This window comes from Microcebus murinus, chromosome 14 (assembly GCF_040939455.1).
Source record: "Microcebus murinus isolate Inina chromosome 14, M.murinus_Inina_mat1.0, whole genome shotgun sequence".
Taxonomy (NCBI): domain Eukaryota; kingdom Metazoa; phylum Chordata; class Mammalia; order Primates; family Cheirogaleidae; genus Microcebus; species Microcebus murinus.
This window is the reverse complement of record NC_134117.1, coordinates 60589441-60607638: the sequence shown is the minus strand read 5'-3', so window position 1 is coordinate 60607638 and position 18198 is coordinate 60589441. Positions and strand designations below refer to the sequence as shown.

At 37.8% G+C, this 18198-nt stretch overlaps 1 protein-coding gene across 2 annotated transcripts in view; it reads left to right on the top strand.

Moving 5' to 3' along the window:
* Nucleotides 1-18198, top strand: part of VCL (vinculin) — a 109674-nt gene that overhangs the window by 53182 nt on the left and 38294 nt on the right. For both annotated transcript variants that reach the window (XM_012759889.2, XM_012759888.2), the window contains exons 3-6: nt 9216-9366; nt 9547-9655; nt 11744-11866; nt 13376-13536. In XM_012759889.2, coding sequence (XP_012615343.1) covers nt 9216-9366; nt 9547-9655; nt 11744-11866; nt 13376-13536 — 544 coding nt within the window. The remainder of the gene's footprint in view (nt 1-9215; nt 9367-9546; nt 9656-11743; nt 11867-13375; nt 13537-18198) is intronic.

Sequence of the window (18198 nt, the reverse complement as noted above, 5' to 3'; positions counted from 1 at the left end):
GGATGTACTAGAATGGCTGAACTACCAGTTGCTGATGCCTAAAATTTTATTGGAGCTCATTCCTCAGGGGAACAATTTTTTTTTTTTTTTTTAAAGAAATGAAGTGTCACTCTGTCGCCCAGGCTGTAGTGCAGTGATGCAATCATAGCTCACCACAGTCTTGGACTTCTAGGCTTACCTGATCTTCCCACCTCAGCTTCCCGCAGCTGGGACTATAGGTGTGTGCTACCATACCTGGCTAATTAACTAAAAAAATTTTTTTTTTTTAAAGATGGGGTCTCATTATGTTGCCCAGGCTCATCTGGAACTCCTGACCTCAAGCACCTTGGCTCTCCCTTGGCCACCTTCTCCCACCTTGGCTTTCCAAAGTGCTGGGGTTACAGGCATGAGCCAACACATCCAGCCTAACAATTTAAATCTTAACGTCTTCAAACGAGGCCATGCATGTAGTCACAGAGAAAAGGAGTCTTAAAAGAAGATATTATCATGCAATTAAAATTATTAAACATAAGCACTTGAATATACCACCAATTTTATGAACCTGTTTTGGCATTTCTTCATTTTTAAATGTGATAGGCTTCTCAAACTTGGAAGTGATCTGGGCCTTGATCTCTGAGGTACCCTGTTCAGATGGGAAGAGAAGGAAGGCCTCGACAAGGGTTAAGAACAGAGCAGAGGGGCCAGGCGTGGTGGCTGACACCTGTAATCCTAGTATTTTGGGAGACCCAGGAGGATTGCTTGAGGTCAGGAGTTTGAGACAAGCCTGAGCAAGAGTGAGACCCCATCTCTACAAAAAATAGAAAAATTAGCCAGGTGCAGTGGCGTATGCCTGTAATCCCAGCTACTTGGGAGGTTGAGGTGAAGGATTGCTTGAGCCCAGGAATTAGAGGTTGTAATTAGCTATGATGACATCACTGCACTCTACCCCTAGTGACAGAATGAGACCATGTCTCAAAAAAGAAAAAAAGAACAGAGCAGAAATAGCCCTGACAATCGATTTTGCCTGCCACATAATTATGTCAGGGCCAGACTGGTTGGAAATGACAGTGAGGGAGGTGCTGCGTGCCGTAGCCATAGCAGAGAAAACCACTGATCAGCTGATCATGTTCTCTAACTTCCTTCCTTCCACCTGTTTCCTTCCTGGCTCCCAAGTGTTGTCAATGCTTTCTGTGATCAGATATGTTTGTGGTCCCACCAGTGTGCTCTCTTTCTAAAACAGAGGTCCCAAGATGTAAACACCTGTTTCCTTGGATGTGCTCCAGGACACTGCGACTTCCATGAAATCAAATTTGCAGGTGTTCTGCTCCGTAGCACTTCAGTCTTTAGCGAACAGAATGCATTTTTCTTGACAGTTTTTATAACCTAAATGGCTATACTGTTCAAGGTCAGTTTTTGTTTTTCTGTTTTTATTGAAACAGTGAATTTGATAAAGGATGAGTTACCTCCACCCTTCCCCAACATTTTTGGGGGGGCGAGGGTGAAAGTTTAATTTGCCAACTGTTTTAGAGAGCTTTCCAGTTTGAAATTATGGACTGTGCATGTCTACATAGACTAATTAGATTATCTCCTTTATATTATTTTGTCTAAAGCTCTCTCTCCTTTAAATGGCTAAACCAGTGAGCTGGGATACCATGATTGACTTTTATTGAAACAGATTGAGCTTGTTTAGCTTCAGAATGAGTGAGTTACCTGTGTTTTATGATGGTAGACTGCCCTCCCTAGTCGAACTGGTTCTATTGCAAATGCATGTTATTTTTCACAGAAAGGACTTTATGTGTGTTTGTGTGTGTGTATTATATATAGAGAGATCCACTGGGGAAAAAGAACCCCTCAGAGATGCTGTGGAGAGAATCATCTTTTTAAACAGTGCTGAGCTTCTGAAGGCAGAGGCAGCGTAGTCATTACTGTCTCCATCCCAACTTTCCTAACCTCTTAGGTGAAAATGACTATTCCTGCTTCTGTGCCCTCAGTACACACTGGCCATAATTCTAAATACTAATTTGTACTAGTTTGTTTATATGTCTTTCTCCTGCTACCAAGATCTTCCTTAAAGGTAAGGACTTAAAAAAAAAACCCAAAACTTCCTATTTCTAGGAATCATAAGATATAGAAGGTCCTTAATATATCAGATGAATAAATATATGAAAGAATTCAGCTAAAGGAATTTAAGATTAGTAACTCACTTTTTCTGGGTACAGTCTTAAAGAAGCTTTAAGAAGGACTAATGGCAGAATTTTCATAATCTCTGGATGTATTTTCCTCTTTTTCTTCTTAAAAAAATTCAGCATAAGTTTAAGCAGCTTGATTAGTGATCATTGAAATCACATGGAGTTGAGGAGTTTGGCTTCTTAAGTTGTCTCAAATTAGATCAGGTGGTAATTCTGGGAAGAATATGTTAGTGGTTCATGAGTGAGCATATTTTGGGATCCCATGACGCTGTCATTGGTCCATTTGATATATACTATAAGAATTTTTCTAGTTATTTAGGTTGAAGACTCAAAGGCAGAGAGATGCCTTAATCTATACTAATTGATTCATTTAAAGTATTGAAGCAAATATTATTCGTATATAGTTAAGATCCATGATTATTTAGGAAACTGACTGCATCTCTACTTTCATTCTTTAAAATGCTTTTTAAAAATTCAAATTTCTAGCCGGGCGCGGTGGCTCACGCCTGTAATCCTAGCTCTTGGGAGGCCGAGGCGGGCGGATTGCTCAAGGTCAGGAGTTCAAAACCAGCCTGAGCAAGAGCGAGACCCCGTCTCTACTATAAACAGAAAGAAATTAATTGGCCAACTGATATATATATAAAAAAAATAATTAGCCGGGCATGGTGGCGCATGCCTGTAGTCCCAGCTACCTGGGAGGCTGAGGCAGTAGGATCACTCGAGCCCAGGAGATTGAGGTTGCTGTGAGCTAGGCTGACGCCACGGCACTCACTCTAGCCTGGGCAACAAAGCGAGACTCTGTCTCAAAAAAAAAAAAAAAAAAAAAATTCAAATTTCTATTGTAGAAGATCACTTTAAGAAGCCAGGCAGATTGAATGTTTAAATAAAATCAAATTTTCCACAGACAAGACAGACTTCTTCCTGTTTCTGACTGCTGGTTAGTCATAGTGGGATTTGTTTGGCTTTTATGAATGTCATTAAATTTTAATGTGCAGATCAGATGTCTTATTGTACAAAAAAATGGTGCAGTGTCTGTTTTGGACCTATCATTTTACCACACAAGGGAACCATTAGTGAAAAATCAATTTGATTCCTGCAAACCTTTTTCATTTTATCTCTTCTTTTTCAGTTTCCTTTCTCCGTAATGGTTATTCCCATCATTTGGTTTTTGTTTTTTCCAAGTTTGAAAAACTCATACAGTAACCAGGTCCTCATGAATAGGTATATAACAAGAGTTGCATTCTGTGATTCTTTAGTTTGTTTGCTATAATTTTATCAACATGCACATTTCCTGGAAATAAAAATCAAGGTTGGGACTCTTTAAAGTTAATATGACCTGGCGCTTTAGCTCATGCCTGGCCTGTAATCCCAGCACTTTCGGAGGCTGAGGTGGGAGGATTGCTTGAGGTCAGAAGTTTGAGACCAGCCTGAGCAACAAAGTGAGACCTTGTCTCTACAAAAAAATAGAAAAATTAACCAGGTATGGTAGCGCACGCCTGTAGTCTTAGCTACTTGGGAGGCTGAGGCAGCAGGATTGCTTGAGCTCAGGAGTTTGAGGTTGTAATGAGCTATGATGATGCCACTGTCCTTATGCCCAGGCAACAGAGTGAGATCTTGTCTCAAAAAAACACAAAAAAACAACAAAAAAGGAAAAAAAACAGTGAGAAAAAACCCTTCTGAATCCACAAAAAGAATAAAGAAGGGGGCGGGGAATTGAAACATATATAGAACAAAAATAAGATATGGTAATAATTCTAAATATATCAGTAATTTCAATAAATGTAAATGAGATAAATTATTAACTTAGAAGTTGCTAGGCTGGATTTAACAATATAGCTGTATGGTATTTCTAAAAGATACACCTAAAACATAAGGGTACTGAGAGCTTGAAATACAAGATGGAAAAGATATACCAGTCAGATAAAATAACCAAAGAAAGCAGGTTTGTACAATTAATATCAGACAAAACAGATATTAAGGCAGCAAACATTACTGGTGATAAAGAAGGCACTGTATAATTATAAGTAGGTTCTAGTCACTAGAAAGATATAATGATAATAAACTTATATGTAGTTAATAAGGTAGCCTCAATATATATAAAACAAAAACAGAACTACAAGAAGATATGGACAAATCCATTGTTATGGTGGGAGATTTTAACACTCAGTAATTGATGGATAAAACAGACCAAGAAATCAGGAAGGATGTAGAAGATTTGAACATTACAACTAACAAGCTTGAGCTAATGGAATATGTAAAATATTTTGCCTAAAAGTTGGATCACCCTCATTCTTTCCAAGCATACATAGAAAATCTATAAAAAGTGACCATATGTTAAGACATTAAACTAGCCTAAACACATTTCAGTGTCTCATAGATCACATTCTCTGACAGAATGCATTTGAGTGATACATCAATAATGAGACAGTAAGTAGAAGAGTGCCCAATATTTTGAAGTATATTTTCAAGTTTCCAAACAACTTATTATTAAAGAAATCATAATGAAAATTATTTAGACTGAGTAACAAAAAATGCTACCTATCAAAACTCATGGGCCCATAAACATGAAAAAAACACATTTGAGTTTCACTAGTAAAAGAAAAATGCAAATTAAATTCACAATAATATTATCATTTCACATTGACCGACTGGCAAATTAAAATTTCAGACATTGAGGACCGATTGTGAACACTGCTAGTGGGAGTATTAAATTGATATTAATACAATCATTTTGGAAAACAGTTTGGCATTCCCTGATAAAGTTGAATATATGTAGTCTCTATAACTCAGTATTTCTACTACTAGATATATAATTTAAACTCTGTGTGTGTGTAACAGAAGCCAGTATAAAACATTCCACAGCAATATTATTCATATTGGCACCAATAACACAAATGATAACTTAGAATACCTCTAATGTCCACTAGAAGTAGAATGGGTAAGTAAATTACGGTATATCCATACAGTGAAATACAACAGAGTAACTACAGTTGTTAACATTATGTGTCTCAACAATACAATAGTGAACAAAAAGAATGATCATAGAAACATACATAATAGTATAATTCTGCCTAAGCAAAGCTCCAATACATGCAAAACTAAACTATATGTTGCTTATGTGTATATACATATATAGGTGACAAAAATATTAATATAAAGAAAATCAAGAAAATGATTAACACAACATTCAGAGTAATGATTACCTCTGGAGAATAGGAAGGAGGATTTGGTTAAGGTGGGATTCTAAAGTACTTGGTATTATTATATTTCTTTAAAAAAAATTTATTTGTTTTTAGAGTCTGGGTCATGCTATGTTGCCTAGGCTGGCTTTGAACTCCACGGCTTAAGTCATCCTCCTGGTTGAGTAGCTGGGATTATGGGCACGTGCCACCATGTCTGGTGGTATTTTATTTCTGAAGCATGATTATTAGTATTTGTTTGAATGAAAGTTTTTATGATCTTTTATGTGTGTGATTTTATTTTGTAATTTAAAAACTATGAAAATCCTCAACCTCATTCATAAGAATGGAAGTTAAAACTGTGTTGAGTAAACCTACAGACTGGGAGAAAATATTTACAATTGTATATCTGATGAGGGTTTAATATCTAGCTTACATAAAGAACTCTTATAACTCAGCAACAAAAGATAAAGAACCCAATTGAAACACAGGCAAAGGACTTGAATAGACATTTCTCCAGAAAAGATAAAAATTGACAAGCACATGAAAAGATGTTTACCATCATTGGTTATTAACGAAAACCACAGTGAGATGCCACATCACACTCACTATGGTGGCTTTAATTTAAAAAATTTGGTGAGGATATGGAGAATCAGTATGTTGCTGGTGGGAATGTAATATGGTACAGTGCTGTGAAACAGTTGGGTCATTTCTCAAAATGTTAAACATGGAACTACCATATAAACTAGCAATTCCCCTCCTGGGTACATACCTAAGCAAAATGAAAACATACCTATGCAGAAGTTTGCACATGAATGTTTATATCAGCATTATTCATAATTGCCAAAAGGTATAAACAACCCAAATGTCCATTAGTGGATGAATGAATAAATAAATAGTGGCATATTCATACAGTAGAATATTCAGCCATAAAAAGGAATGAGGTACTGATACAGGATATAACTTGAACCTTGAAACTTATGTTAAATGAAAGAAGCCACACAAGAAAGATCACATAGTGTGTGAATCCTTTTATATGACATATCCAGAATAGGCAAACCAGTGAGACAGAAAGCAGATTTGTAGTTGTCAGGGGGTGGGGGGAGGAAAGGATGGGGAGTGATTACTTAGTGAGTATTGGGTGCTTTACTGAGATGATGAGTTTTGACACTCAAGAGAGTGGTGGTTGTACAATATAGTAAATACATTAAATGCTACTGAATTTTACCCTTTAAAATGGTTATTTGTATGTTATGTGAATTTCACCTCAATTGGAAAGAAACTATATTGGGATCCAATTTTGGTCTATCATTGGTAAAGATTTAAAACTGATTACAGATGTGAAATTTTGATTCGAATTGATGTGACGGTGAGAACTGTTTCGATACTCTTATCCATTGTGGTGGGAATGTAAATTACTATAATTTTTGCAGACTGCAATATGGCAATGTTTGTTAAAATTATAAACATTCATACCTTTGACTCAATTAATTGTATGTCTAGAAAGTATCCTACAGATATACAGGGTAAAATGATAAATATGCAAGGTGAGTCATTGCAGGAGACTAATAAATTAGGGACTATTATGTAGCTGTGTAAAAGTATGAGGAGTCTCTTTATGTACATTTATTGTAATAAAACATCTCCAAGTGAAAAAAGCAGAATGCAGAGAGTGTGCATGGTATGATTCTATTTGTGTAAAAAAGGGGGAAATGTACAGTTTGCTTCTGTCTACCTGAAATGTCCCATGAAGGGCATTACATACAGAGGAAATACAACTTTGGGGGAAACTCACCATTGGCTTTAAGTGGGATAGAATTTCAGTGTCTGGAACATAGTGGAGGGAAGGAGATTTTTCACTGTATACCCTTTTAGTTTTAAATATGTGTATATGTATATGTGAATATACATTTTATTTATTTAAAATTTAATTAAAATTTAAATTAAAATTAGAAAGAACAAAACCCAGTCCTTTAAGACTAATCAAAAGCCATATCAAAGAGGCCTTGCCTTTCACTGATATTTGTAATACACGGCTTTATGCACCAGTGTTTGTCTTAGCTTAGTAAAGCGTGCTCCATGAGAGTTAATATAGTGCTTTTACATCTTTATATACATACCTACAGTGTCCACAGCCCAGTGTTTTTTATGTAGATGAAATTCATAAGTTGGTTTAATCCTATTTATTAACAATGTAGCCCTGCTTTATATTTGTGGAGTTTTTGCATTATTTTAATAGATCTTCAAAACAACCCTGTGAGGGAGATTTTTATTTGCATGTGACATTTCCTATGTTTTCTTTTTTTTGAGACAGAGTCTCACTCTGTTGCCTAGGCTAGAGTGCTGTGGTGTCAGCCTAGCTCACAGCAACCTCAAACTCCTGGGCTGAAGCAATCCTTCTGCCTCAGCCTCCCAAGTAGCTGGGACTACAGGTATGCGCCACCATGCCCGGCTAATCTTTTCTACATATTTTTAGTTATCCAACTAATTTCTTTCTATTTTTAGTAGAGACAGGGTCCCTCTCTTGCTCAGGCTGGTTTCGAACTCCTGACGCTGAGCGATCCTCCCGCCTTGGCTTCCCAGAGTGCAAGGATTACAGGAGTGAGCCACCATGTCTGGCTGACATTTTCTATGTTTTCAAATGAGAATATATAGTTTTGGCTAAGCATTTTAACTTTAAATAATTTGTTCCTTATCTTTATAAGTTACTCAGTGATAACATAATGGGTATATTGAATATGAGATTAGAAGAGATGATCTATTAGATTCTTTTTAACTCTGTATGGATGAGTAATTGAGTGAATGAATACATGTTAGTAGTACAAGAAGGTCAAGGAGAATATGTGGTTTATGCATTTTGAGTTCCTATTTTATTTTATTTTGAGACAGAGTCTCACTCTGTTAGTGGGGCTAGAGTGAGTGCCATGGTGTCAGCCTAGCTCACAGCAACCTCAAACTCCTGGGTTCAAGCAATCCTGCTGCCTCAGCCTCCCAAGTAGCTGGGACTACAGGGATGCGCCACCATGCCCGGCTAATTTTTTCTATATATTTTTAGTTTGCCAATTAATTTCTTTCTATTTTTTAGTAGAGACGGGGTCTCAATCTTGCTCAGGCTAGTTTCAAACTCCTGACCTTGAGCGATCCACCCGCCTCGGCCTCCCAGAGTGCTAGGATTATAGGCGTGAGCCACCGTGCCTGGCCTGAGTTCCTCTTTTAAATGAATTCCCTCCACCCCAGCAACCGTTGGCTGTTCTAGTGGTCTATATTAAACTATATTAATATTAAACTATTATTAACTGATTCAGTTATTAATACTAGTGACCTTTTAGTTAACAACAGAGTTTTATATAGCTGTTTTCAAACGGCTAGATAAATGAGAAATTTACGTATTACTTCAAACTTCTACTTTGTGTTTCCTCCCATTTCTTTGCTTTGGTTATTAAATTTCACTTAACATAATACTTTGGCATTTTATTTCCAGTTGTTAGATCTGAAAATACTGTCAAAGATTTCCGTTTTTTCTGTAGTATGTTTTAATAGCAGTATGGATAGAGTTGGGAGGAATAAGGAAACAAAGATGTTATAGACGTATTGCAACCTAAAAGGCCTCAAATATTTGCTGCTCATTTTTGTTGCCAGGAGGTAATGAAGAATAACGGCTTAGTACATTGAATGAATGAATGAATGTGCTGCCTATAACTGTAAAGTTTTAAATGTAAAAACTCAGGTCCTATTATTACTTGGTCTTGGCTATTTTCCATGTAGGGGAAATAATGTGAATTTATATACATTTACATTCTATTCATTTGCATATGATATTCTTCTGCTTGGTTCTGCCGGGCGAGTTAACCTATGTTCCTCTACACAGGGTTGAGAATGCTTGCACCAAGCTTGTCCAGGCAGCCCAGATGCTTCAGTCAGACCCTTACTCAGTGCCTGCTCGAGATTACCTAATCGACGGGTCAAGGGGCATTCTCTCTGGCACATCTGACCTGCTCCTTACCTTCGATGAGGCAGAGGTAGGCAACCTGAGGCCCATGCCAGTCTCTTCCAGAAAAAAAGCCTAGTCTTAAAGATAATCATGGAGGATTGATAATTGTTTAGGATGAAAAAATACTGAATAGCCACACATTTACATTACCATGTTTTCTGTAATACTTACTGTCCACTCGACTGAATACTCTGAAATATATTTTCAGGTTCGTAAAATTATTAGAGTTTGCAAAGGAATTTTGGAGTATCTTACAGTGGCAGAGGTGGTGGAGACTATGGAAGATTTGGTCACTTACACAAAGAATCTTGGGCCAGGTTAGTCATATTCAATTTTTATAGTAAAATTTTTTATGGACTGTCCTTGTTGGATCAAGACGAAAGGGTGCCCTTCCTCCTACTTTTGGTATCACGTGGATGATGCTGTGTTGGGCTTTCAGGTATCTGTACTGCGTTGATGGAGCTGACTCTGTGCTTTAACTGAGGAGGTGTCATTGTCTCTGAAATATGAATCTGCTTTCTATAAATCCTGGCCCCATCCTAATGAACTAAACCAGATATTGCAAATGTTGCTGGAGAATGTAGGAAATACTTTTCTATTACTGTAATGCTCAAGGCCACCCTGAATCCTGACCTCTCCTTTCCACATTCCACAGCATTCCCTCACTGTCTGCCAGCTGGCCTGGAGTGCTTTATGACCTCTTAGCTTGCTAATTAGCCTGCCTACTATTATGGATTCATGCCCTAGCCCAAGGCTGCATAATATAATCAGACCTAGAAGGAGAGATGAGCAATTGTGGTTAAATCTCATTAGGAAATGATTGTTTAGGCACCTGAGTATTAAATATTCAAACTAGGCAGTTACCAGCTTTTGATATTATAGACATGTAACGTGAACTTAAAGGTCCTTAAAGTATGAATGAAACCAATGATAAAATGCATTCAATGTTTAGCTTGTTTAACTTGATGTTTACCACCTTATAAAATTCTTTTGTTTTATGTGTAAGGTTGGTTTCTTTTATTTTTTTTTTAAGACAGAGTCTCACTCTGTTTTCCTGGCTAAAGTGCCATGGCATCAGCCTAGCTCACAGCAACCTCAAACTCCTGGGTTCAAGCGATCCTTCTGCCTCAGCCTCACAAGTAGCTGGGACTACAGGCATGTGCCACTATGCCTAGTGAATTTTTTCTATATATATTTTTAGTTGGCCAATTAATTTCTTTCTATTTTTGGTAGAGATGGGGTCTTGCTCTTGCTCAGGCTGGTTTCGAACTCCTGACCTTACGCAGTCCTCCCACCTAGGCCTCCCAGAGTGCTAGGATTACAAGGCGTGAGCCACCACACCCAGCTGGTTGATTTCTAATTAACAGTATTTTCACAAGTTTCCAGTGTAGTTGTTTTATAAACTTATGGTGGTAAAGAATTTCTTGGGGCCATCATTGAATGGCTTTCTTTGGTAGCTTTAGAGCAGTCCTCTTTAAACTTTCTCATAGCACTGGCAAAAGACTTTATTTCTCCAAATGGAATCTTATGCAGAATCCCATCATGTAAAAGTCAAAATGGAGCTACTCTGGGTGAAGCAGGGGTAGCCCTACCTTTTTGCTTTCTTTTGGTCTTAATGGACTATGAGACGAGAAATCCTAGGAGCAGTTTAAAAATCAAAGCTTTGGAGAATCAAATAGCACCTCTGAATAATAACCAAAGTAAACAAAAAATGCTAGTAGGCTGATTCCAAAATACCAGATGCTTTCCAACACTGTCATCACTATAATTATTTTTATAATATTTCTATTTGTTTCTAATTATAACAGTGGTACATGCTTATTTTGGATGAATTTGAAAGTTCAGAAAAATGTAAAGATGAAAACAAAACACATCATTGACATTCTGAGAACTTTTCCCAGCTACTACATTCAGTGCTAGGCTCACATGAGATTCTTACATAACAACACAGTGACCACATTGAAACCTGTATGCATAGAAGCCTGGCAAAATATCCTCCCACTTGTGAATTTATTTTTACAAATACATATTTATTCATTTCAAAATTTCATGTGAATATATTTATGTCAAACGTGAAAATTATATCACATTTACCATTTACATTTAATAAATTTTGTTGAAAAGAATAAGGCCGGGTGCAGTGGCTCACGCCTGTAATCCTAGCACTCTGGGAGGCTGAGGCGGGAGGATCGCTCAAGGTCAGGAGTTTGAAACCAGCCTGAGCAAGAGTTTTTTGTTGAAAAGAATAAAATTGCATAAATGCTAGAGTTCAGCGATAGTTTCTGTTGTTTAAATAAGTGGACAGTTTGGACTTTCATAGTATTTTATAATGAATTTAGGCTGAGAAAGCCAGACCGTGGATTGTTTGACTACTCATCCTGCACAATTTCTTCCACGTGCCGCAGGAATGACTAAGATGGCCAAGATGATTGATGAGAGACAGCAGGAGTTGACGCACCAGGAGCACCGAGTGATGTTGGTGAACTCGATGAACACGGTGAAAGAGTTGCTGCCAGTTCTCATTTCAGGTATTTCCTGCCTGTTCTTGGTAGGGGCAAAAATGTTAGCATGTTCTAAACTCTGAGGTTCACTGTCTTTTGCTGCTTCACTGCATGTCCTTCAGCCTAGGTGAAAATGAGACCTGATTGTGAGGGTATTACATGATGGCTGCAGCTGATTGGCTTAGAGCTAGTCTTCATCTTCTTGAATCCTGTCCTTCTGCTCTTCATTTGAAATTGCCTTTTTGTGGCCTTGTTCTCTTCTCCTAAAGCTCTAACAAGCCCCTATCCTGGGAGATGGAATCTCTTCTGGAAACTCTAGTCTGGGACATTAACTTTTTATATCTTTATTTGTGTTGTAGAAAAATAATTAGGAGCTAGAATGGATATTATAAAGCACAGTACGATAAAGAAATGAATTCATATCCCTTTTCAAAAATTATGTTAACATAAGGCTTTCTATAAGATATTCAACTGTTCTCTAAATTATGAATAGATGAGTTCTTCGGTCACCAGCTGGGACCACCTTCCCTTTGAGCAGAGTCCAGAAATGCAAACATGGCGGCTGCTCTCTCAACTAGCAAAAGGCAGTTGCCCTTATTGAGTGTCTAGTATGTGTCAAACACCTCATGAGGTCAAACACCTCATGGTTTACGTAAGTTATCTTAGTCAAGTTATGGGTTAATTAGTTTAACTCTCAGAAGGCAGTTTTATTTTAAAAATCTTACGATGCATGCCACTGCGATTCCCCAGCTACCTTCTCTGGTGTTTCAAGTAGTGGTTAAAAAAGGAGATATGAATGTAAGAGTTCAGAAACTGTTACACTAGAAAACAAAAATTTGTAAATAGAATCTTATAATCTCCATGGGAAATATGTTTTGAGGCCAACTGTTCTTTGTGGCAGAAGGTTGTTGGGAAGAGCATTTCTTTCTAATCTGGGTAACTCAATAACATGTTGATTAATCTTTGTTTATAAAATTTTAATTATTTTATGGGAAGATATTTTCTTTTTCCATATTCTGTATTATTATTCTTATTTCTTCTGCTTTACTTTTAGGGGTTAGCAAGTCCCTGCTATACGCTGAGAGAAATCCTGGTTGATAAACTTGACAATTTGGAATCTGCTGGGATTAGGGGCAGTAGCATTCACAGCTTTACTGATGGTTTTCACTTTGTCCCATTAGGTTTATGGTGGATGGAATTGGTGTGAGGGCTAGGATGATAACTGACTTATCTTATGAAAGATATTAGATATTTTATGATTATAGGTTATCAATATATATATGTTAAATTGGTTCCCTAATTGTGGTGATGTTTTGTAATTTGAGGGTTTTTTTTGTTGTCGTTTGTTTGTTTTCACCATGAAGGTTGCTGATGTTGGAATTTTATTAGCAGACTTGCAGTATTTGTTTTGTGTATTCTTTTTAAGACCTTAGAAACCCAAAACATGTTCAAAGTGTGGAATGTCTTATGTGACTATTGTTATACAGCCAGATTAAATTCTAAGCTTAGTTCCTGATCTTTTGTTTATTTTTACAGCTATGAAGATTTTTGTTACAACTAAAAACTCAAAAAACCAAGGAATAGAAGAGGCTTTGAAAAATCGAAATTTCACTGTAGAAAAAATGAGTGCTGAAATTAATGAGATCATTCGTGTATTACAACTCACTTCTTGGGATGAAGATGCTTGGGCCAGCAAGGTAAGGGTTATTGGAGAAGAAATAAGTGAAGTCCAGAACTGCCCCCTCCTGGGGACTTTGTCCCCTGTCTCTCATTCTATTTTGTTACTTGTTTGTAGCATAAGAGTACTTAGATACTGTGAAAGTAATTTCTTCCTCGCTTTTGTTTCATGGGTTATTTGCTGCCTTTGCAAATTTATTTTGTTCCAAGGTAGAACAAATAAATAGGCATATGGAGTGAATATTGGTTAAAGGATGAGATGTGTAGCTTTTCCCTCAGGCCAGAGTCTCACTGCTTGGGCTGTGGAGGAATTGCGGTATGTATGTTCTCCTAGGTGAGAGCTCTGCCTTTTATGAGGGTGGCTGTTGCCAGGTGACCAAGTAAGATGTAGAATATGCCTATAATTCTGAACTTTATGGAAAACCAATCTTTGATCCAGAGAAATGTACAGAGGAAACTCTTGGCACTTCTGTATGTCTCCCTTGATCATTCCATCCTCCCTAAGGAAAGTTTGTTTTAAATATGAGTCTTCACATTCATCAGTTAGTTTGAGGGGTTCCTTCACCCTTTGTCTAGACTCTCTTCTTGGACTACAAAGGGGCTGGTAGATTCCTTCTAGAGCCCATCAGCAACGGTTTTGTGTTGCTGCTGCTCTGGTCTGCTTCTCCTGGTGTAGTGACTGGGAACAAAGCTTCCAGGTCTGAGGGAACAGAGATACTTGGGTTTACGGTCCTTCTGGAAGCCCAAGATGCAGACAATGGGAGAGACACACTGTCTACAGGATCTAGCTTACCCACATATGACACAGATGTTGTCTCCAGGGCCACCAATGTACAGACTAAAAAGGGCATTGTGTACTTTGACTCCTATTGAGTGCTCAATAGAGCTACATTTGACCTCCAGGACACCTGTAAGGTAAGGTAAAAAGCTGGGGGCTGAAATCACTAGCCCTCTCTCTTATTGCCCAGAAAGCTAATTTAACTATGTCAGTACATTCATCAGCTTATCTAAACTATGAAAGGCATTTTCTCATAGATGTGAAATTCTCAAATAGGTTCTAAGAATTTGTTTCAAATCTATATGGTAAAATCATTTCAAGTCTTTGATATTTTATTTAATTTTGCTTTTGCACACTTGACAACTTTCACTTCCCTGTTATGACTTCTTTATGCATCTTTTTTTGTTCTCTTGTTTGTTGTATTCTTTTTCTCACGTTTAGAAGGTAAGCGTTCTCTTGCCATCTAGTTTCTTTTTCGCTTAAAAAGAGAAAAAGCATGTCTGTGAGGTTTTCTTGTGCTGTGTGCTGTGCCTTATTCTGTGTGCCAGTGTGTGACACTGTGCTCGAACATGCGTCAGAATGTGACTTAATATGGGACTCTGGGCTGTGCTGAGCAGATTGTTTGTGTCTCATCTTGAGCTATTTCTTTGGGGAAAGCTAAAGGAAAGACATTACTGTGGGCTATTAGGCTTTCTATATTTGGTGGGTGCTTTCATCTCTTTGAGCAGGCTCCTGAGATCTTTTTTGGCCTTGTCTTTCTCACTGACTTCATTTGAGAGACAGGTTTGCTCAGGTAGCTAGGTGACTCCTGAGTTACCTGTGGACCCTACTCCTGGGAAAGGAGACTGGCAGCTGATGCTATCTCTGTGTTTGCCTCTCCCACCAGTCTGCTTTGCAGGCTCTAAAATTTGCTTGTGGAGATGCATCAATGAGATTTTAAGCCGTAATGACAATGGATAAGCTAGAGAGCTTAGGTGAGGTAGCTGTCTTCCATAATAATCCTAGCCTTCAATATCAAAAGGAAAAACGAAGTTAAGTGTATCTAAAGGTTTTCCTAACTACAGTCCATGGCTTACTGCATGTTCTGCTGTCTAAACTGTGAGTCAGTCATAGCTCTCCATGACCTCATGTCTCCCTAACGTAATCTCTCTCCTTATTCTCTTTCCTTTGCTTTTAGCAGATGGGAAAGTAATAAGGAGGAACAGGCAGTTAACTTTAACGTATCTCTATTTTCAGAGGGGGAAGTCATCCATCAGTTAGTGAATAAATGTTACTGAGCTTTATTTTGTGCACATGCCATCAAGAGCTGTTTTTATTTTAAAAATGTGGTCAGTTGAGTTTTTCAGGACTAGGATCGTGCTCTTGGGGACGAATATACAAGGGAAACAAACCTGGTCCTTAACATGTACAGACTTGTAGATGGTCCAGTTTGATGTTGATCTGGGAGGAAATCAGTGTGTTAGGATGCTGCAAAACTAACATCAGAAATGAAAGAGAAGTAAATTAAATTAGTTCAGCCAAAACAAGCTCAAGTACATAATGACATCAGCATAAACAAAGGATGTTCATTTTTAAACTTGATTTTGTTTTTGTTAAATATTTACCTGGTTCAAAAATCAAGATGCTATAAAAAGATATACATAACAGATTTTCCTCTCAACCCCATTCCCATCCATTCTACCTCTCCTCACCCCCAGGAGTAATTATTGTTAATAGTTACAAAAATATTTAGAAAAAAATTTTACCCTGAAAATGGAAATTGATAATAAGAATTTTGGCTAATTTTCAGTTTTGTAGCATTATGCAGCTTTCACTGCTCAAGTATAAACAGTGAATTGATCAGACCTTTTGTCTGACTGTGACCACCAGGTTCCCATTCTGTTTAATGCGTATAGTGTCTTTCACTTCCTTTCGCCCCTACCAATAAATAATTAACTTTGTTTTACCATACTTGTTTCATGCTTCCCCATTGGTGCAGTATTCTTCTGGAAAGTGATGGTTCCTCTAGAAAAGTGGGGGAAGAAAGTAAGTGGAAAAAATTCTTGGTAAAACTACGTCTTGCCAAATAAGTTAAGACTTTTAAAGAGGCAATGCAGTAACTAATTATTTTACCTTTTATATCTACATTCAAGTTGCAGATTTATAAGTTTAAAAGTGTCTTTGACTTTAAGCACTTCACTTATTTTGAAACTAAAAATTGACCCTTTCTTAAATCAGTGGTCATTAAAAATAAAGTTAGCATTTTCCCTGGGAATACATTATGAATCAAAAGAACTTGAGTTGAACACAATTCTAATTAATTTTTTTTGATGCATGCTGAGAATTAAGTGGAAGTGAGAGAAAATTAAAAACATCTCACTGCTAAGACTTTCTGGACCCTACATAGGTGCTCTTGCAGCTTTGCACCTTGAGTCATTAGACACTACTATTCAGAATTAGTACCTGTGGTGAGTCTCCTCCCACTGTGGTCCCAAGCTGGTGGTGGGTTAAAGTAGTGACTGACTCAGATGTCTTACACAGAAGATTACTATACTTAACCAAAGAAGGAAATATTGGTTAGAATATGCAATTGTGTAATACTAGCCCTTACTGCAGAACATTGGGACTTAAGGGCTGATTTTTATTTGATTTTTTTAAAAAAAAATAAGGTTGTGTGTGAGCTTTTTATGAGTGAGTGTTCTAGTGCTTTATTTTAGCAGCTCTAGGGGTTTGAGATCAGGCATTTATGATACTTTATCCACCCCCCCCAATAAGGAGAAAATCCTAAAATGTTAAAGAAATTGACATTTCCCTTCTGATCTAAGTTATCTTTAGTTGGTACATCTGATTGTACACTCATAGTTAGCACAGATTTTTAGAGCTAAGAAGATATTCTTAGAAATAAGGAACTGAGACCCAGAGAAGGTAACTTGCCTGAAGTCTCAGGACTAGATAATTTTTTTATTTTTTATTTTTTGGAGACAGGGTTTGTCTCTGTTCCCTGAGCTAGAGTGCAATGGTGTAATCATAGCTCACTGCAACCTCCAATTCCTGGGCTCAAGTGATCCTCTTGCTTCAGCCTTTGGAGTAGCTGGGACTACTGGTGTGTGCCACCATGCTCGCCTAATTTTTTCATTGTTTTGTGGAGATGAGGTCTTGCTCGTGATCAGGTTGGTCTTAAACTCCTGGCCTCAAGTGATCCTCCCACCTCAGCTTCGCAAAGTGCTAGGATTACAGGCATGAGTCACCATGCGCAGGAGGACTAGATAATTTTCTCTCATTGTTTAAATGTAATTTGTAAGATTTTGTTCTACTGCCCAGTCTATTCTTTCTAGAAACATCTTTGTTTAAAACATTGATTTGAGGGTGGAAATGTGGTCAGAAATGGATGGAGTGGGAAGGGAGGTGTTAGTAGAAGGAGAGCATGTTGGACAGTGATGGAGAGGGGTCCTTATTCCCCATATCTGAAGTTTTCAAGAGTCTGGAGTTTTCAAGATTTCTAAGATTTCTAAGCACAGTTCCTTTTGATTATCCATAGGAGGATCTCATTATTGTTCACAGGTGTTCTTGAGGTCTAAGTCTATATTAAGTTTTAGGATTGTTTCAGTTCCTGGGAAAGGCACTGTGTTTTTTTGTTTAAAACTTCCGGGCGTGGTGGCTCACACCTGTAATCCTAGCACTTTGGAAGGCCAAGGCAGGTGGATTGCTCGAGGTCAGGAGTTTGAAACCAGCCTGAGCGAGACCCTGTCTCTGCTATAAATAGAAAGAAATTATTTGGCCAACTAATATATATAGAAAAAAAAAATTAGCCGGGCATGGTGGTGCATGCCTGTAGTCCCAGCTACTCGGGAGGCTGAGGCAGGAGGATTGCTTGAGCCCAGGAGTTTGAGGTTGCTGTGAGCTAGGCTGATGCCACAGCACTCAC